General features: G+C 39.9%; 1 protein-coding gene across 5 annotated transcripts in view; it reads right to left on the bottom strand.

Annotated features, from left to right (window-relative positions):
* The window catches only part of nhsb (Nance-Horan syndrome b (congenital cataracts and dental anomalies)), a 63,593-nt gene that overhangs the window by 16,378 nt on the left and 24,527 nt on the right, over positions 1 to 22,688 (bottom strand). Inside the window, exon 1 of one of the 5 annotated variants that reach the window (XM_086026041.1) lies at positions 4,213 to 4,412. The exons of the other annotated variants lie outside the window; for them this stretch is intronic. Within the exon in view, the coding sequence (XP_085882167.1) occupies positions 4,213 to 4,261 (49 nt within the window). The 5' untranslated portion in view covers positions 4,262 to 4,412. Of the gene's footprint in view, positions 1 to 4,212; positions 4,413 to 22,688 lie in introns of those variants that run through there. 5 annotated transcript variants of the gene reach the window in all.

The raw sequence follows: 22,688 nt of genomic DNA on the forward strand, positions 1-22,688 counted from the left end.
TTTAGGCCCAAAAGGATTTGACCTTGACTGCACCAGAGCTGAAAAAGTTACTCCAACTTCCACTTGCTGTAGTGTCTGTGGAAAGAGCATTAACATCCCATTAAAAAGACTTAACGCAATCATTCGGAATAGGACGGATCAAGGAAGTTTTACTTTACTGGCAATAATCTCTATCTAGACGGAGATACTTCTGAAGCCTGATATTCCGTTTTTTTATATAAATTAAGGAAATCATTAAGAACGTTTGGTGGAGGTCACAAACATTTTATCGGATTTAGCCATCTTTGTTGTTTACATTCTCCTTGAATGGTTTGAGGTCAGAACTGTGACAATCGGAGAGGGATGAATCCGACTTCCCACCTTCTTCGAATGCAGCATGAGGAATAGCGGCTCTGGAAGGTGAAACTTCATATTGCACGTTTTGATTCAATTAACTCTCAGTCGCTGGTCGTGAAATCCATAGAAGTGACGCGCCCGCGTGTGCGACAAGCCGCGTTCTACTAATGGAACAGCTCCAAATATACATTCACTCATGCACAGTCCTCTGATTAAATTATTTTTCATTGTATTTGTTAAATAAAGAGAGCAAATTTACATGCTCTTCAAAGTAGCCGGTTAGATGAGCCGCGTCCGTCACTGGCTACAATCAGTATATAACTTCCGGATCCATACGCAAGTTAAGTTCACGTTTAAAGTGTGACACACATTCCAAATGGATCTCTATGGAGTTCACATGTCTCGGGAAATCTCCACAAGCTGCGGCTTGCAGGCATCCTCAGAATTCAATAGGTCACACTTCTTCAGTGGCTGTAAGAGTTTTTACCGGTGACCTAGGTGGGTGTGTCAGAAGCCTAGACGGGAGAATCGCCGCGCCTTGAAAGTGCTCAAGAAAGGGGCATAAGGAATTGACATAATATAAGAGTGAGAAAAATATGAGAATATGCCCCTAAATGAGTAGCCATTTCACTGAATAATTGTGAATACAATCTCTCTTTATGGTGAAAAATCTGTGTAAAAAAAACAATACTGATATGATTTACCCCCCAACCTTTTTAACGTCTGACCGCTAATTTGTTGTCAAATACGCAACTTTGTTTGTCTCATACATTTACAAATCTGACTATAGTGCCTCACAAGCCATGAATATCACCGCATGCCACTGTAGCTCTTTATTACTGTAAGAAAACATGATTGATGATTGAAAACATGATGATGAAAACATGATTTCAGCAGCTAATGGCGGCGATACTGTTAGCTCGTGCTAATCTGTGCCAGCGCTTCAGTTCTTTTTAGCTTTGACGTGCTTTTGCCAAAGTGGTTCTTTTGCTCTGGATGTTCGTGCCAAGTCATTGACGGTGTGGGAGTGGTTATTCTAGCCCTGCTGTGTTGTAACTTCGGGGTGGAAGTGCAGAACGGCTTGCTTACAGACACATTTTCAGCAAAAAGCAGTAATACAGTGCAATTTACCCTTCCCTATTTGCGATTCGCTCTCCATAAATTCATAAATTTGTGTTTTTTTCCCCCCTCTGCAACCTTTCCTCAGTGATTCCTTGCAAAATTCATCATCAATTCATTTGTGGAAACTCATCATTATTTCTGTGTTTTTTCAATAACACCTTGAGGTGTCACAGAATCACGTCACAGCCCTGGCTAATGCGAAAGGAGTAATTGATTACAAGAACGGATGTTAAAGTCAAACATCTTGTCTGTACTAATATCTAGGTATGTCGGGGAGGAACTAAGTTTAGCTCGGGTTGGGTTAACATAAGTTACTGTATACCTATCTCCGTATCCATGTATTTCTAGTAACTGCAAACAGCGATGTTTTACTATATTTACTTGTTTAATTTCACTTGATATGTGGATAGGGCCTCAAGGCACACACCTTTTTAAATACATGACATTAAAAAATACGATTTCTATTGAAAATCCCAAGAACGATCCATAACGTGAGCACCCATATAAACATTTGCACTTGTTGTCGCTAAAGATTCAGATGGTCCAAGCCCTGAATTCAGCTTCATATGCAAAGTAGGTGTTTTGGTTGGTTGTCATTTAAACATCAAACCTGACTGACTGTTGTCATAAAGCATCCAGTTTTCTCCCATTTCAGTTCCGAGAGTCTGTCGCTGCAGCAAATCAGTCAGGTTGATGTGAGACTGCAGCAGCCAACATTGACTTCACCCCCGGTGCATGTGTAACATTTTGTCTAAAGGCGCACACGACTGCATTACTGGATCATCATGGGCCATCTGTGATGATTAAATTGGAGCACCAGTTAGCATATTCTGCATCACACAATTACACATGCCCACAATTACTCTGCCTCATGTCACAATAGATGTATAAGTTGTTGGTCGATTTCCAAAGCTCATTTTCAAACCTTTGGCAGCATAAAATGTCAAATAAAATATATATCTTGCTTCTGATCTTCATTAGGCTAATTATTCACATCCGTAAAACAGCATTGCCTTTCACTTTCAAGTTTTGCTGCCGTCTGACAAGAAATAGACCTGTGAGTCATCGGCACCTAAATAGAATCTTGTATTGAGTTTTGCTGAACCTATACGGAGAGAGAGAGTGACATGACAAACGGAGAGTAAGTGTTCAGTAATAATCAGTAATCAAATAATAAAACGCAGCCACAGTATAAGGCAAAGATGTGGGAGCATCCAATAAAGACTCCACGAACAGAAAGGCAATAGTCCAAACCGGACTGAGACAAGTGAAGATGTTGGTGAATAGAAGTCATTACGTGAGGACGCATTAGTTTGTATTTGGGTCAAGCAGTACTTTATAGCGCTAAGTGCAAAACCATGTCATAGACTGCTCTTATTTACAGTTGTGGTCACAAGTTTACTGGAAGGACCAGTTGGTCAGTTGTGGAGAGGAGAACAAAAGCTGAAGATCCTCTTCGTAATTTCCTATATCACATTTGGAATTACGGATGTCTTTTAAATGTACTTAAAGCGGAAGTCAACGCAAACTTTTCTTTCCCCAGAATATGTTCTATGCAAGCCCGCTAGTTGAAAGAAGACATTCTGATAAATAATGCGTTTGTGAAATAAGTGTTAATCCACTTGTTTTTAGCCATATCCGGGGGCAGCCATTTTGTCCTCTGTCGACTGAAAATGACATCACAACTGCTCACAACGACCAATCAGATTCAGAAAACAGGTCAGCCGTGATTGGTCGTTGTGAGCAGTTGTGATGTCATTTTCAGTCGACAGAAGACAAAATGGCTGCCCCCCGAGATGGCTAAAAACGAGTGCATTTTGCTGCTTAACATCACATCACATCACAACTGCTCAGGGCTCAGATAACGATCAATTTTGGCTCAGATTCAGAAAACATCTGAGCCGTGATTGGTCATTACCTGATCCCTGAGCAGTTGCGATGTCATTCTCAGTTGACAGAAGTGACAAAACGGCCAACCCCGGAGATGGCTAAAAACGAGTGGATTAACTCTTATTCCACAAACACAATATTTATCAGAATGCCTTGTTTCAACTAGTGGGCTTACATACAACATTCTGTATACTTGAAAAAATATTTTTGGGTTGACTTCCACTTTAAAGCCTTGCTGACTATAATTGATAATTAATACTTAATCAATGATACAGAGAAAAGACAAAGTTTGAAAACACACATTAATGGTATGTATAGTTTTATATCTTCACGTTACTAACACCATTTTTCCTGATTTAACATAAATTGGTGACTCTCAAATCCCTTTTAGTAAATATGGGTAAAATTTGACCTGCAACACTCTCAGAGCGCACAGATTTTGTAATAGCTGTAAAAAAGAATGACATTTTTTGGGGGGGGGGATTATGTGCCATATTGTTAAAAGTCATCAAATTTCAGGGTGAAATAATTACTTCGAGGGTGTTTTTCATCGCTTCCAAAACGGGTTTAATTTGACCCAGACGGTACGTAAGCGTAAAGCTGTAATAGTAAAATTACTACATTGAATTTCATTAAATACACCTCATAGATAACCAGGGTTTTGTTTTACATTCTGTCCACTTAACACCTCATTCCACTGATGCCATATTCGAATCACGAATCATCATTTGAATTATGATCGAATCGGTGATCGAGTATCTTCTTTTTCTTCAAAACGCCGATCGACCCCAAGAACTCAGATTGCATAAAGCTTACAAATTATATAATCATACAAATGATTGAATAACTCAGTTTGATCCCTACCGTTAGATGGCACAGGGGCACAACCAATCCCGAGACAAGCCAAAGCCATGATTAGCAGCTTTTCACTCGTTCTCCCTTTTGCCTGTTTTCTTTCTTTGTTTGCCTCTCATTCCGTTTCGCTTGTATATTGCCGCTCTTAAGGCACTCTCGCAAACTCAGCTGAAAATATTTCTGCTCAAAGCGAAACATTTAGCCAAGCAACATCTGTAGTCACACAACTTCCCCCTCCAGCCTGCCACCCGCCCACCTGCTGTCCCCTCTTTCCCCTCCCCTCATCAGATGCCCCAGCAATTGACAGAAAATATCTCTGCTTGCTTAGTCCAGTGGAAAAGTAGAAGTCTTTTTTTTTTTTTGCCAGAAATTATTTTGTACTTAAAAGTATGATATTTCATCACAAATGCTACACTTCAAGCTGTGTATTCCACATGGAAGACCACCCCCCTATATTTGGAGTGTGATGGTAGGGTCCCGCCTGGGCATGGCCTGTCCCTGACCGTAATCTCCTCATGATGCAGTAATATGTGGAAGGGGGTGGCGGGGTGTGGTGGGAGCCAGTCAGCTACCAAGCATTAATGCATTAATCCACCACATGCTGCGACTGTGTATCACATGCTTCTTCTATGCAGTAAGTGACGGTCGAAGTATGCTCGTGTGTGAAACAGCCACTCACTTGTGTTGTTGAAAATCCAAAGGTCATTCACACACAAGGCAATTGGATCATTGAAAAAGAAGTGACACATTTCACAAACATAGAAGGAGAAAGGACCCTGCCAGTAATCTGCAACAATCTGGAGCTCTGGCTGTCACTGATTTTGGACTACATCTTGTGGTGTTGGCATTTAACTTGAGGAACTTTTGAGTTTTCAACCACGGCTTTATGAGATACCCCAAAAAAAAAAAGAAAGTGCAGTCTACCGCCAACCCCCCCTCCCCTCAGAAATACATCAGGAATACAGTCCAAACCAGGTGTCATCAACCTTTTTGAAAGAGAGAGTCACATCTTGGAGAATGATTAATGCGAAGGGCTACCAGTTTCATACAAACTTCTGAAATAACAAATTTGCAAAAAATACCCTGAATAATATTTCAAATATAGATGTAGAAACACAGATAAAGTTCATGATTTCTCACATAAATGATCATCAGCAGACAACAGTAAATATCAATATGATACGCTTTCATCTCCAGTTGGTCCAAAATGCTGCTGCTCGCCTACTAACTGGAGCTCGGATGACGGAGCACATAAGCCCAATTCTGGCCTCCCTAAACTGGATCCTAGTGCAGTTTAGGGTTCATTTTAACATGCTTCTATTTGTTTACAAGTCTTTAAATGGCCTGGCCCCAGCGTACCTCTCCGAGCTCCTCCACTCCTACTCACCTTCCCGGAGCCTCAGGTCTGCGGACCAGGCGCTGCTCGAAGTGCTGAAGACTAAGCGGCAACCGGCAAGGCCAGGTTTCTTATGCAGGGGTTGCACTACCTTACTTGCTATACCTTACTAACCAACTTAAAATGTTGGAGCACTACACCAGAAGACTGACAGTTGTTGATAATGGCCAAAACGGATTCACCAACGCAGTACTCGGAAGAACCTCCTTAAAGAAGTGAGGAGGAACAGAGTCAAAAGGAGAGCCGCATGACTTTTAATTTGGCAAACCATATTCTCCAAAAATGTCCCGGAAACCACCTGAAAGTGATCTAACACTATGGGACAAGGAACGTGTACAGAGGGGTCAAATGTGGTGTTCGAAATGAGAGCCCGAGCTGTGGCAACCCTGTCAGTGAAAAACTGCAAAAATCAATTGCACATGTCAATAGCTTTCATATAGATTATAGTTTGTATATAACCAAGCATCCATCAATGGGTTTTGGAAGCCATTTTCCAACCCAACATAGATGTTTAGTTGGGTTGTCTTTTAATAATTTTGTAAAATCTAATGGCTAGCCAACTAGCTAACGTAAGCGCTACAACATGTTATCCAATCCACCATCAATAAAGCACATCTATAATATTAATCCAAGCAACAGAAAAGTCAATTAATTAGCCATCCCCTCCATCATCATATGAACTATGTCTGAATTTCCATCACGTCTATTTTTGAATCCATTTACAGCCAGCGTTTCGTCTCCCAAATGATTTACCCAACATAACGTCTTCTTTGTGAGTGACACATCACCTCTTCAAGAAAGAGGAAAAAGAAGACTAGAATCATGGTTCAAGCCATTTATACCGTTTTCGCAATCGCACATGCCTTGGTCAAATGACATCGACGTGGTTGTTGAGAAAGTATGTGTGAATCGTCCAATAAAATACAATTTAATAATAATAATAATATTAATAGTAATAATAATAATTATTATGAATAATCAATTATATGTCCCCCATTTAATTAAACAATGAAGCCTGAAAGAAATGAGCCGTCCCGCTTTCTGTTAAAATGTAAACTTTAATCTCGTGATATTTTTTTTCTTTTCATTGTGGCTGTAATGTGCCTTTGTACTTCTCTGCATCCATATTCATCATGTTCCTCTGTATCTAATTCTCCCTACCCATCCGTTTTTTTTGTGGGCTGCACACCTGCACTATTGTCTCATGGCCCTCCTCCACATCCTTTCTGTTCCCCCTCTGACCTGCAAATCATTTCTGGCATAACAAGTGTGTGCGATTAAAATGCTCATTTAGATTCATGTTTATGGTCTGTCTGTATTGGTTAGCAGTTGTGAGTCACTGTGTCCAGCATAAGCCTTTTTTTTAATCACTGTTACATCAGCGCAAGCTTGGCAAACTGGGGACAATAACTGCAGGTTAGATGTTTGAGAGATTATCCTATTATTGCTTCTGAAAGTTCTTTCACTGCCCCCTAGTGACATAACACATTACACCTATTGAGGATAAACCTTTATGAAAAATGTATAGGACCGACAATGACTTATACAAAATGTTAAAAATAAAATGAGCATGATGAATACAATTAAAATCAAATTACAGCAATACGACATATAATGTATAGTAAACCTTTATAAATATATATCAGAAATACATAAATAATGATATATATACACAGTGTGTGTGTATATATATATATATATATATATATATATATATATATATATATATATATATATATATATATATATATATATATAGAATGTAGAGTAAATGTGCAAATACAATTCATCTACACAATATGTACACTGCAGGTCTGATTATATAGTCGATTCACCAGACAAATAAACTAAGTATTGTCACAGCTAAGAATTTCAATGGCACATTGTAGTACTTGTATTTAGTAAAGAAATACTGTACTATCGCATAAAAAATGACTTGCTCTAAATCCTTCAAAGTAAAAATCACAAGACCTAGTACAAATATGGTTGGTTCTGGGGTGGTAAAGGTATAATCTGAAAAGTTGTAGGATTTTCAAGCACACGTTTTTATTTTCTAACACATGATTGGCCATCTTCCATCAAATTGACACGCAATTGTTCAATTGTTATTATGCTACAACAATTGTGAGTGGTAGAAAAAAAACAACAAACAACAATTGTGAATGGTAGAAGAAAAAAAAAACAGCAACTGGATTAACATTTATAAAAATGTAGTATGAGATGTTTTAACTACATCTAAAATTTCAAAATGGTTTTCCGCACGTCTTCGAATTTGAGTAGACAAGTGGTGCCAGGGAGTACGTGTTTGAATATTTCATGTTGTTTTGTGATATGTCCATGTTCAAGCTTTTCAAGTCTTCTGCAGTGTTTTCCCCAGCCCATTTTTACAACACCGTTCATAAAGAGGCTGCGTATTAACTGTGTGTAAACAAACAAGGGAAATTGTATCATGTGTCATCATCCACACCGCTTGTCTTGAACAGGGTCGCACGGAGACGCTGGAGCTTATCCCAGCTGACTAAGGGCGAAAGGCTGACTACGCCCTGAACTGGTCGCCAGCCAGTCGCAGGGCGCACACACAGACACCGCCCATGAGCGGGAACCGATCCTACGCTGCCCGCACACAACTCAGGCGAGTATACCACTACACCATCGGTGACGCAGGGGAAAAAATTAATTTCATCTATTCTGCTCTATTCTACTTGGCCAATCGCTACTCTTATTTGCATATATGGGCAAGGGTAGTTGTTTAGTGTTTTAGACAAATGTGATTTTCAAAAGGTTTCCTGAAATCACTAAACCATCAATTTCCATTTTTTTATGCAATCTCACTTCACTACTACACATAATGTAATGTGTTCATCTATTTATGACAGCAATTTATAGTGACAGGCAGAACAATTACATTTTCTTCCACTAGCCGGCACAAGTTACATAATTAACCTGCGTCTCCACCGGTTGCCATTCATACAAAAGAATAGCTTTGTCTTGAATTAATCAGGCCCAGATTTCACACTGAGCAAGTAAATTTGTGAGCAAATTCAGAGGAGATCATCATTATTTCAGTAGATTTACATGTTTGTGACATTTTCGTTTGGCAGTGTGCCGTGAGACTTTTTCAAGTGTGACTTCTATCAATAAAGATGTGTACACACATCTGCAAATGACAATGGGACAAACATTTAATAAAAATGTTTCTCCCTCTTTTCCCATTGGGGGGAGAAAAATGAGTATTACCTATAACTACCTTGTTCAAGCGCGGACTTAAAATAGTTCACTGCTGAGTGAGTCCATCTGAAATGTGTTGATAAATAAAACTGTAGCACTGAAGCATGTTAACAGTGTCTCAGACCAGTGGTAAGAAAATGGGCTTAAAAACGTGCTATATAAGTTATTATATTGGGTATGTTTGATCATGTGTCAGCTATGTTGTAACCTGTCGGAATGGCACAAAACAAGCCGTCGCCCATGTTATTTTTAACTGTGTCTCCATGGAAACGGGCACATAGACAGCAAATTGGTGACTTGTGCTCATCTTTGGGGGAAGACTCCTACTTCTGGTCATTGTGTGTGCGTGTGTATGCATGTGTGTGGCTGTGCGTGTGTGTACGTGGTTATACTGTTTGCGTGTGTTCATAAAAAATATTATTAAATGGATCTTATTTTAGGCGGCACGGTGGTCGACTGGTTAGCACGTCCGCCTCACAGTTCAGAGGTCGTGGGTTCGATCCCGGCTCCGGCCTCCCTGTGTGGAGTTTGCATGTTCTCCCCGTGCCTGCGTGGGTTTCCTCCGGGCACTCCGGTTTCCTCCCACATTCCAAAAACATGCATGGTAAGTTGATTGGATACTCTAAATTGCCCCTAGGTGTGATTGTGAGTGCGGATGTTTGTCTCTGTGTGCCCTGCGATTGGCTGGCAACCAGTTCAGGGTGTCCCCCGCCTACTGCCCAAAGACAGCTGGGATAGGCTCCAGCACGCCCCGCGACCCTTGTGAGGAGAAGCGGTACAGATAATGGATGGATGGATGGATGGATCTTATTTTACAGTACAAACTTTAATAATTAAAGTTCACGATTTTTGTGTTCACATACTTGACGTGTTTATTTCAGTCAGGTTATTGCCAACAGTGGGAATCACTTTTTTAAGAAAAAAATATTATTATTACTATTTTTTTTTATTCTGTCATCATCCAGTACATTCCACAATATACACAATATAATAATTTACAGTCAAATGTTAGTGATAGAATGGCACAGGCAGAAGCTAAAGCTTATTTAAAGTGGAAGTCAACGCAAACATATTCTTTTCAAGAATATGTTCTATGCAAGCCCACTAGTTGAAACAGATCATTCTGATAAATATTGCATTTGTGGAATAAGTGTTAATCCACTCGTTTTTAGCCATCTCTGGGGGCGGCCATTTTGTCTTCTGTCGACTGAAAATGACATCACAACTGCTCACAACGACCAATCACGGCTCTGATTCAGAAAACAGGTCAGCCGTGATTGGTTGTTGTGAGCAGTTGTGATGTCATTTTCAGTCGACAGAAGACAAAATGGCCGCCCCCGGGGATGGCTAAAAACTAGTGGGCCTGCTGACAACATATTCTTGAAATAAATGTGTTTGGGTTGACTTCTGCTTTAAGCCTGGCCTTTTCTCCTCTTACAAAGGTAATAATATAATAATTATAGGTAATAATAATATATATGCTGAAGTTACCTATATGCATTGGATGCAAATACAAAAAAACAAAGCAAAAAATAAAAATAAACAATTTATTGTCATCCAAATCATTCTCTGTCTGCAGCCACGTTGCCATTGCAAATGAGAATCTGTTTTCAATTGCCTTTCTTAGATGAATGAAAAAAAACCCAACAAATTCATTGTAACTTATTGTTTTGTAGCATAACGGTAACTTACTCGTGATTTGGCTCTTTTTCTTCGCTCAAAATTCATTGCGTAGTATTAGAAATCCTCCTCACTGGCCTGTTGCTTTAAATATTGCTGCCATAAAGGATTATGGGTAACATCCTTCCTAAGAGGGGATTCAAGAGTAACCTATGCTAAAGGTGGATCAAAGGTGGCATCTTTCCTAAGCACTTTTAGAATTTGAACAACCTCTTCTCCAAGTATCTCACTCAGATAGGAAAAGAAAGAAAACGGAAGGCATGCAATTCGAAATTTGGACTTGCTTGTACACTGTAAAAACCCATACAAAAACAATCCCTTCAAAATGTGCGAGAAAGCAGGGACGCATAAACCGCAACATAGTGGGGGTTCACTGTATGCTGTATCTGTCTTGATGTGATGCAGAGGGTGGGGACTACCTTAGATAACCCTAGCTGGGTTCCAAGTGTCCTCGACAAACCAGCAATTGTACAGCATATAAATTAGCTGGGATCGTGGCAGAAAATAAAATTCAGACTCCAAGAATAAGGAAATGAATAATTGAAGTACTGCATAAAGCGTACTCAATACTTAGTCTTCATTATTTATAATCAGGATCAATGCGTCTGTACAGTGACTGAGATGTTCTCTTCATTATTGGCTTGGGCGAGGGCTCGTGTTCAGTGAGGACATTCCCCTATATACGTCTTGCTTTAGAAGCCGTCTGACAGTTAGTGAGTGAACATATCGTTTCTATGGAAACAACTTAAAGATTAAAGCTGTGAAGTGCCAGAGCGTTGCAAGAGAGAATCCCACAATGCCTTGTGCCTGGGGATCTATGGGAAAGAGAAAGGCGGAGGCACATTGTCAAAGTAGTGTGTGTGTGCGTGTGTGTGTGTGTGTGCGTGTGTGTGCGCGTGCCCACTTGTGTCTTTGCCAGCTGCAGAGGTGTTGTGCTACAAATTGGCTCTGTATTGTGACTGTTTGGTACACCAAAGTCAGCATCCATCAGTCACTCCTTCTCAGACCCCTCCCTTCAAAAAACATCAAAATACGACAGCGCAAATAAAAAGTGCGGCATTACGAATCAGGAAACTATGCATGTCGTGACAAACACATCACTGCTTATAAGTTGATTGATAATTCCTCGTCTTATCTTTTTCACCTGATAACCTTGACTAAAATCCGATTGCAGTAGCGGCTTCCCACTCCCAATATGGGAATAAAATGTAAACAATACAAACGTGTTTACACACAAGTGTCCCCCCGACCTTGTCCTTTTTTCCCCTATTTTATTTTATTTTTTAAATGTATGTGCCGCCGCCCTATATCCTCATCTTTACCCCCCTGCCCCCACCCCCCTGGGTGATGCCAGTGCTGTTGTCAGGCTCGAGCTGAAAGCAGCCAATCACGTGGCTCCATGCTGAGGAGCTCTGGGGTGATGTTAGGCAGTTTCATGCTCATACGATGAGCTTTGCCAAATGTAGGTCATGCTTCTCCTCGCTCGCCCCGCCTTCTTGCGCTCGCTCACATTTGCCTACACATACACACACATAAACCTCATCACCCCTCGCAGACGCGCATACACAAAGATAGCACACAACTGCATTTCCGTGTGTTCAGATGCGACAGATGTGCTGAAGTGCTACCTTGACTTATGAGTTGAATTTGTTACTTGACAAAACTGGGAACTCAATTCACTCGCATATTAAAGCAATTTTAGCCAATGAAAAGAATATAGATACTTCGAGGTTATTTTCTTTAAAAAAGTCGTCAATAAAGTTTCAAAGGACCTTTTCGGTATATGTCCCTGGGTTTTCACTCCACACTGCTGACCTAACTCTGATATTCCTCCGATAGTCCATAATAAATTGCATAATTCAGAGCCTCTACATGACATGGAAAAGGCCAAAAGTAACTTCAATCATTTATTTTCTGTTTATTTCAAGATATATGACTGAAGTGGTTAAAATCTCTCTTTGACCTAATTTTTTTTTTTAATGTTTTTTTTGTGTTTTTTTTTTTTAAGCACTGAACTTTGCGTACTGCGAATGTCATGTGGCTATATTTCATGCATTTGTTAAATCTATGCTAAAAAGTCACAACTGTTATATTCATTATTACCAAAAAGGAAAATATTGACGTCAAAATAAAAAAAAATTTTTTAAACGCTTTACTTTGTTGAAACGTCCATATGTTTATTGAACAATTTTTCAGGTTTGCATAACGTTTAATTTTTTTCCAATGATTATTATTAATGTGTGCCAATATACACATTTATTGTAAAATTTTAACAAAAAGGGAGCTCTCAAGGTCATCAGCAGGTCTTCAAAGGTTAAATGAAAACTTTAACAATATAGTAGGGATTCCCGATCATGCTTTTTTGGCACCTGAGTTGGAGTCTGAGGCTTTGGTTTTAAGTATCTGCCGATATCAAGTCCTGAACCAATACTTCGGCAATACATACAAGAGCGTGCATCCGATTTTGCTCAAATTAATATAGAAATATACTTACATCATTTGTGTACATGTTTTGTCTTGCTATATATATTTATATGTACCATTCCACCGAATCAGTGCCAAATGATTTTTGTAATACCCTCAAAATAAACTTAAAGTTCTATTTTTCTTTTTTTAAGCATTAAATTTGCTGCTACACATATTGAACAACTCAAAATGTGTACTGGTTCATCTCAAAACTTGTTTAATCATGTCATTTTTTTTAATACTGAAACTCTTAGAGTGTTTTTAGCCTAAAATTAGCACACACAGGCACTATTTCCGTGACATTTTGTGGTAACTGAATGTTAACTTTGAACACAATACATATCATTGTGCAGGACGCTTTATAAAAATGTATTTTCATGTAATTACCTGGGGACGCAAATGGCACAAATTTGGTTGAGTGGCCCATATAAGCATGACCATAGAATGAGGGATTCCTCTGTTTGATACTTTTGATTTATCTAATGGTAAACAATACATTTACATAGTTATTTATAGCCTTGTGCAGGCTAAACTGAAGCGTCGCACAGCTCCGTAGTTGTTGGGTACGTGGGAGACTTCTCTCATCTACAAACGACACGATTAATTTATGACCTCGTTAAAGGCAACCAGTAGGGAACAAGCTTGCTTGTCACCAAATAATTCACACTCGTTAAAACTTTAAATTTGAAGTTATGTCGTTTGGACGTGTCACAATTGCTAACCTGTCTGTCGCGCTTCTCACGCTCTTTCAACTTTTGGACGATGACGTTTAGCGAGGAGACTTTTTTTTTTAGGCAGACTTATTTAAGGAGTATCTTTCGGCTTGCCTCTCCCTTCAAACAAGTTATGAAGACAAACCCACCGCTCTGCCTCTGCCTGCAGGAGAGCTGTGAGCAGCAAAGGAGACGTATCTGTGGGTGTTACGTCGCATGTGTCCCATTACATCGTGACGGGAAAAAACAACTATTGTTGTGTAATATAAAATCAAGCTAATTCTGTTTTATTTGGCAAGATATTTGCACATTTGGATTGTCTTATAGCTTTGTGGACTTTAAATGTTCAGAAAATAACAAAACCAATCTGTTTCACTCGATACCGGATCAGCTGAAAATCACATGATCAAAAATTTCAAAGTGACAGAAATGTTAAAATTTTACTTAGCTTTGTTTTGATTTCAAAGCAAAACAAAACATGCAGTGTTCAAGGGTTCAGTAGAATCTCTTATAAAGTCAACTGAAATGTTAAATAAATAGTTAATTGAAGTTAACACAGTGTTAAATTGATTTATTATTGGCCATTAGATTTTTTTAAAAGACAGATGCCGATATTCGTCAAAACACTGAATATCGGAGCCGTTAATTGGCCCGGTCACTAATCTATCTAGTCTATCCCTAGTATTACCAAATTTAAACTTGAAAAAAGACAGAAATTGTGAATATTTTTGAGAGAGCTCCAACCAGCAAATGTCACCGATTCTGTAGAATGGCCTGTACACATATAACTCACGGGAGAATTTTCACGCTTTCACTATATATCCATGCTGTGATGCATTTCGGATGGTCCATGCATACAATCACATACACACTCGTCAGGTGTGGTAATACCCATCCCGGGTTTGATGTCAACTGATGGAATCGTTGAAGTCAACCTATATTTCATCTTTAGGCAAATTAAAAAGGCAAATTAAAAAGTACAAAACAATAATGTTTTACAGTACTGTTTACTGTTGGTCATTAAAAAATAAATAAATAAAATACCTTGATACTTCAACTAAGGATTTATCATCATTTATTAATGGCAGACAAGCTATTAATGCATCTTTAAAAGATCTGTAGTTCATAATTTGCTCCAGACAATTATTAGGAGGGCATTCGAAATTGACCCAGAACATGCTTCAGTAAATGTGCATGGAAAATTAACAGTAAGGATTGATAAAGATACAAGGAAAAAAGAAGTACAATCATTAGATCAACCAGCAAGTGCTCCTTCTTGTTCTGAACTCTTGTTGAACCGCTCAACTGTGCTACAATATAGTACTTGTGGGATTATGATGTAAATAGCAGCCACAGGAGCAAGTAGATTATACAGAAACGCATTTAGATGTCTTCACTGGAAACAATCAAAAGAGTGTTTGATGTATTTGCGACATCATCTCAATAAGCTTTATTTATTTTTTTAGCTGTAATTAGACTGGCTTTGAGGTCAAGAATTGTCATTTTCTAAGTGCAGTCATACACAGCACATCCTACTCATTTTTATGACCTACTATCAGTCTGTTTGAAGACATTTTATTATTTCAGAGCCAGATCCTTTGACCGAGTTCCAAATTTGTGAAAAAAAAATATATATATATAATAAATAAATAGATAAAAACCACACTTTACTTACGGTTGGCAAAATGCAAGGCTTAGAGACTATTCAACAAAACCCTTCCATATCATTTCACCAAGGCAGAGTAATTGATAAAAAGGGGAAAGTGAATGATGAATTTAGCCTTCTCCTTATTTATTTATTTATTATACAGTGGGTACGGAAAGTATTCAGACCCTTTGAAATTTTTCACTTTCTGTGTCATTGCAGTCATTTGCCAAAATCAAAAAGGTTCATTTTATTTCTCATTAATGTACACTCAGCACCCCATCTTAACCGAAAAAAACTGAAATATAGACATTTTTGCAAATTTATTAAAAAAGGAAAAACTGAAATATCATATGGTCATAATGATTCAGACCCTTTGCAGCGAACCTTCATATTCAACTCAGATGGTGTCCATTTGTTCTGATCCTCCTTGAGATGGTTCTGCCACTTTATTGGAGTCCAGCTGTGTTTGATAAAACTGATTGGACTTGATTAGGAAAGGCACACACCTGTCTATATGTAGTGCATGTCAGAGCAAATGAGAATCATGAAGTTCGAAGGAACTATCCAAGGAGATCAGAGGCAGAATTGTGGCAAGGCACAGATCTGGCCATGGTTACAAAAAAATGTCTGCAGCACTCAAGGTTCCAAAGGGCACAGTGGTCTCCATAATCCTCAAATGGAAATGGTTTGGGATGACCACAGCTCTTCCTAGACCTGGCGATCCAGCCAAACTGAGCAATCGTGGGAGAAAGAGCCTTGGTCAGAGAGGTAAAGGAGAACCCAAAGATCACTGTAGCTAAGCTCCAGAGATTCAGTCGGGGGATAGGAGAAAGTTCCACAAAGTCAGCTATCACTGCAGCCCTCCACCGGTCGGGGCTTTATGGCAGAGTGGCCAGTCAGAAGCCTCAGTGCAAGACACATAAAAGCCCACATAGATTTTGCCAAAAAACACATGAAAGTCCCTTGGACTATGACAAATAAGATTCTCTGGTCTGATATAGATAATGGATGGATGGATGGATGGAAAAGAAAGGAGAACAGCATAAATGGCAGATCGTGCATTCAGGGCGGGGAACAGGACAGCGGCACCATGAAGCAGCTGAAAAGCAGACAAGAAAGTCCAAATTGTATAGCCAGCCGCAAGAAAAAATGGATAAAGATGCTTATGCTTTATAAAACATTTATGTCTGAATATTGGGGGGCTTGGAACGTATTAGGGCATTTACATGGAAAACACGTCTCTACTTACAACATTTTCTACTTCAGAAATTTCTTCCAGAACCAATTAATTTCTTAAGTACAGGTACCACTGTATTTAAAAAAAAAAATCCAGCATCCATCTGACATGAACGTTAGCCCTGGGTAAGTATAGCACTGTGTTGAGCCACCAAGAAACTTCAGATGCTGGCCAGTACAAATTTAATAAGTAAACTTAATGGAAAGCGCGTCCACATTGTACAGTTGCCCATCACCTTGCTTTTTTCCCTGGTGCATGCTATTTTGTGGCGCCCCAGCTACCTACAAGCTATGGCTGGCTAGCTAAACATGATGCGCTGATAAAGGTTTGCTTTACTCCCAGTGTCAGCTTAGTTACTAATCATCGCTTCCATGGCAGCAAAAAAGCTACACTTTTGAATCGTTATCATCAGAGGGGATCGAGCCTTTTCAACTGCTGGTCCTTCCCTCTGGAATGACCTCCCAATTGGTTGTTAGGCAAGCCCCCTCTCTGTGCATTTTTAAAACCCGGTTGAAGACACATTTCTTTTCTCGGGCTTTTGATCAGACCTGAAATTTTCGTCTCTTTTTTGGTGGCAATTGTATATAGTGTTTTTTGTCTATTTATTGGCTTCATTATTTAAATTTTATTTATATTTATATATTATTTAAGTCTATATTTAATAATACATGTATCACAGACTTTTATTGTTTTTGTTCTATTTATTGTATTGTTTGTAAAGTGTTTTGTTACAGCTCTAGCTGTTATGAAATGCGCTATATAAATAAAATTGTATTGTATTATACTGGGGCGGCACGGTGGTCGACTGGTTAGCACGTCCGCCTCACAGTTCAGAGGTCGTGGGTTCGATCCCGGCTCCGGCCTCCCTGTGTGGAGTTTGCATGTTCTCCCCGTGCCTGCGTGGGTTTTCCCCGGGTACTCCGGTTTCCTCCCACATTCCAAAAACATGCATGGTAAGTTGATTGGATACTCTAAATTGCCCCTAGGTGTGATTGTGAGTGCGGATGTTTGTCTCTGTGTGCCCTGCGATTGGCTGGCAACCAGTTCAGGGTGTCCCCCGCCTACTGCCCAAAGACAGCTGGGATAGGCTCCAGCACGACCCGCGACCCTTGTGAGGATAAGCGGTACAGATAATGGATGGATGGATGTATTATACTGTATCAGAGACGGACCGGTCTGTCTATCCGTCACTGACGGATGCCCGTTTTGCTGATGGTTGACGAATGAAGGGTAAAATTTTAAAATAAAGGGAATAAGCATAGTCGGAAGGCCCTTTATTTATTATGTAGCCCAAGCATCAACAACTCACTATTTTCCTCCCCGCGCTCGCTCGAAAAAAAAGACTAATGACGGACTGTAGACTAAGGGCGGACTAAATAAAGGGGTTTCCGTCTATGGTTAATCCATCTATTTGAAATGTTTTCCCGTCGGTCGTCAACCGTCAGCAAAATGGGCATCCGTCAGTGCGGTCCGTCACATAGACGGAATGCCCAGCTCTGTCCCTTAAGAGTTTTTAGATTGATTGTATTATACTCCCAAATTCCTAGAAGAATAACTTTTGGAAGCACCGTGTCTTATGCCCGCGCCAGTTTACACATTTTTGAGGTTGCGAGGCATTGCTTGGTCAAACTTCCGCTACGCCATCGCTTGAGTGAAGTGAAGAAAATGTGAGGCATTCTTGAATAACCAGTTCATTTATTTACATTCTCTTTTATTATGTTTTATTGACATTTTATACTACTGGATTTCCATTCATGTTAAAGGGATATATTAATTGGAGTTACAAGTTTGGTTAGGGAACCAAATTAAACTCGTAAGTCAAATTACCACTGTACTATGTTGTGTCACACTCATAATGATTGTTTGCTTTTCCACAATAGCTTCCTATTATGGACCAGATGTACTTCTTATGTTTTGACATACACAACACGACTGGCTTACAGGCGGGAGCTTTGTTGTCTGCTATGAATAAGTGCTCACGAGCTCCTGACAAATATGCAACCTTCCGTGACACACGCGCGCACACACGCACACACCTACACGCACACACACACATACACATAAACAGCTCCTCCTCAGAGAGAGAATCATTTCTACTTGCCTGGGTTGCCACAACTAGGTTGACCTATTTTTGTCCAGACCGCTCTCTCTCTTTTGCTCTCTCTCTCTTTCTCGCTCTTGCACTCTTTCTGTCGCCCTCTCTCGCTCGCTGCAGCCCCATAATTCACCTCTGCTTAATAATTCACAACAGCTTTAGAAGCCCCCACTCAGCGGAACCACTGGCTCAGGAAAACAAGAAACAGACAAATAGAATCTAGTGCACAATGTTGAAAATTTGGCGCATGATTTATGATGTCTATATATATATATATATATATATATATATATATATATATATATATATATATATATATATATATATATATATATATATATATATATATATATATATACACATACATAAAAATCAAGAAAAGTTAAGGTTGACATACAGCTAACACTAACACAGAGATCCTTAACCAACATGAATGGTTTCAGAAGAAGAATACAAGCGTACAAAACAAAGCAGGAAACACTGTAGCGAGATGGCTGTGCAGGTTGTGTGCTGTTATTGTAAAAGCGCAGATTATTTGCAAGTCTGTGCACACACTCGCTCCGCCTGATGTGATTGGATGGCCAGATTTGGCAGGAACCAATAAGGACACCAGGAGCAAGAGAGCAGGCACTGAGAGTACTTGTGCTAATGCTGGGCACACCCTGGAGCTCTAAGTGTGTGCGTGTGTGTGTGTGCACGCACATGTACGTGTGGATGTGTGTGTGCGCCAGTGCATATAAAATGAAGATGGATCATAAATTTGTGATAACGGTATATTTTACACAACTTGGAAAGTCACAATATTCATTTTAAAAGAGCTTTCTAGGGTCTTTTTCATCTGCTCTTCCTTTTTTTGTCCTCCCAGCAATTGGTGCAGAAGGCAACTGTATATTACATTGGCAGTTGCTGTACTCATACATTGCCATTATATTTGAGGAAAAGTAGCTAAATTTTAATACTGAATAAAAAAAATTAAAAAATCAACACTTGAACTCATTGGGCTTGATTTACTAAATGGGCAGAGCTGGGGCATCGTCTATCCGTCTATAACTTCATGGCGGTATTTGCGGCCGACCCAAGGGGTGCCAGTCACTTGGTCCCTCGTCGGCGCCAGTCAGTCGGCGTCAAGAACATCGTTTTCACGTCACACGCAGGTGCTGCACAAGCAGACACGCCACCAAATAAAGAAAAAATATCAAATAAAAACAACACACACACACTCACAGCGTGGCGATCGGTGAAATAAAAACAAAATGTGGCACGTGTCATTACATCTGCGGGACCAAAAGGCATACAACTCTGTTTTATTTTTATTTTTTTCTCGATTTGGCTGCGTGTCAGGAGTGGGGCCCCGGCATGTGACGTGGTACCGGTCCGTCCTCGACACCGTTTGGCTGACTCGGACCGAGCGGGCGGGTCTGAAATATAGACGGGAACTCATAGACGGACTAAAGCATAGACGAATGCCCAGCTCTGTAAATGGGCACAAACTTAATTGTACCGCTAAAACAGATGTCAAAGCTGACCTACTAATTTGTGGTGGCTGCGTTTTGCGTTTTTAAATACAAAGTACAAATGGCAGGTGTTGACTGGCATCACAATGTTTAACGATGACTGCTGTTATTGTGGCGAGTCCAAGGCCTTGGTAACATAAGAGGTGATGGGGATTTTTTTCTGCTCATGTAAACACTTTTGAAATGCCAGAAACAAAATCGAGACTTATCTTCTACTCAGTAATGTAATTTTGGAGCCTTTGAATGATCCAAGCGCTGAGTTGTAGTGACTCATAAGAAGGAATCATGCCAAATCACCTATGACAACTCCTTTCAATGCATTTCCTTGCATCTGGATCATTTCAGTGCACTTTGGCAATTGGCACTCGCCTCTCCCAGGGGAGTTTTTCAAATGTTCTGTCCCAACTTTTAAATGCAACTTTACCCAGTTTGGGCAGATGTATCCAATGTCCACACACTCAGGATGTGTTCAATCAAACAAAATCTGGCTTTTATGTGGTTGCTGGCTTCCCCAAAATAATTGGCATGATAGAATGCACTCATGTGTATCTTGTTCCTCACTCAGACAAGGAGTTTATTTAGCACAATCGTGACTACACAAATCTTTAATATGCAAGATGTGTGTGTTCAAAAGGGGTCATAACAAACATAAACCGAATATCCAGGGCATGGTTGCCTCTTCCACTAACACTTCCAATTCCATCACTTCAAAAATCATTTTGCATTTGCAGTGTTAGCGTGAACACGCAACACTTTGACAAGATGGGCCTCCCAGTGAACAATTTTAGAAGTGTTGTTTTTAAAATCCACATCAAGTCAATTACCTTCACAGTGAGACATAACAGGAATGCCTCCAATTGTTGTATGTCCAGCCAGGAGCTGCCAAAGGCTTCTCCTCGTGGACACTATACTGCAGTATCAAACACAACTTTAAATAGTCCCCTTTTCCAAAGTGATTTGGCCCATTCACAATCAGTCTTGAAATGATCTTAATTCCAATGTGGTTTTGTAAATTTCCTATAAGCTGAGTTGCATATATGGGTGAGTATTCCACATTAACGGTGGGTAACCTAAATTTACTGCACACTAGTATGACAATCATTACCTGGCATTATTATCTTCTTTTGATTTGAAACCACTCTTTGACTCGAACTCTCAAATGTACAGGTGTAATTAATGAAGTGGCCCTTCGACATTTACGTAGGAAGAAATCAATCAGGGATGCCCTGTGGAATACAGTGTGGTCATTTACAACCATGTATCATGTTTTTCACCCACCGACGACATGAGTGAGATGTAGGTCTTCTGCTGTAGATGTCTAAAGGTAAACCGTTATTCATAAGACGGCAAACTATTTAATACAAGGTTAAAGTTGTCTCTTCGATGGGAAAAAAATGGCTTCCTTGCTTCCGTTATACCCCGGCTATAGTTCCCAGTAAAGAGCGGGCAGGAGAGGGAGGCAGTGTTGAGTGTGTGATGTTGTCGTCTGATTGAAGTGACAGTGAGAGTGAGTCTCCTCCAAGAATCCTGGCCTTATTGCTCATCTCTTACACACTGACCAATCACACATACAACATACTCTGTCTCTCAGCTACACACACACCTCGGTTTAAAATGTCTACAGTTTCTTTTTCTTCTATCTGCATCTGTCATCGTCATCATCATGTTTCATCTCCTGCTCACTTCACTCTTCCTCCCTTTCTTCCTTTTCCTTCCAGTTGTTCAGCATTGTTTGCATTCGGGAGACAACAGAAATGATCTCATTTGGCTTTTTGAAGGATTAGACATACTGTCCATTTTAGATTCATTCAAAGCACTCTTGGACCTCTGTATAACTTTTGTTCTTTATTTGAAGTCTGCAGAAAGTTGTTATGCTGTTGCCCTCTTCCCCCATTTCAAACTTGTCCCGCCACCTCAACACAACAGGCGCATGTTTTTGTGCAGGAACAAATGTGCAAATGTGGCAGTAATAATGGTCTGTGGTGGACCGTCCTTAGGACTGTTTCAAACACTGTTCCCGATATACTCCCCAAAAAATACACAAATTGGATTTGGTTTTTTTTGCTGTTTTTGTCTGTTTCAAGTTACCCCCCCATGGCCCTTCAAAGGCCATAAAAGGTTCTTCTGCCGAAACCTGTGCAAATATGGTGGGCACGAGAACGGTGGTCTTTCTTTTTAAAAGAAATCAACACAAGATTCCGTCCATACTTGACCCTGTTAGGGATGATTACATGGACGGAGGAAAACCCACTTCCGTCCTTGCTTAGTCTGTCCTCTGTCCCCCTACCCCAAAAAGGGTGTCCGTCCGGGATGGACGGACAGACCGTTCCATCCCTGGGACGGAATACCTATCTATGATTGGCTGTAACTATATTACGCCCTGCCATTACAAAATAATGCATTTACGGTATCAAACAGTCACGTTAATTTTAATTGCAGCAAAACATTGTGGCAATGCCACTTCATGATGGCCATTGTGAAGCCCCGATAACACAAGTACCTACTAAT

This window comes from Filicampus tigris, chromosome 3, assembly GCF_054856515.1.
Source record: "Filicampus tigris isolate MCC_2025a chromosome 3, RoL_Ftig_1.0, whole genome shotgun sequence".
Classification (NCBI taxonomy): Eukaryota; Metazoa; Chordata; class Actinopteri; order Syngnathiformes; family Syngnathidae; genus Filicampus; species Filicampus tigris.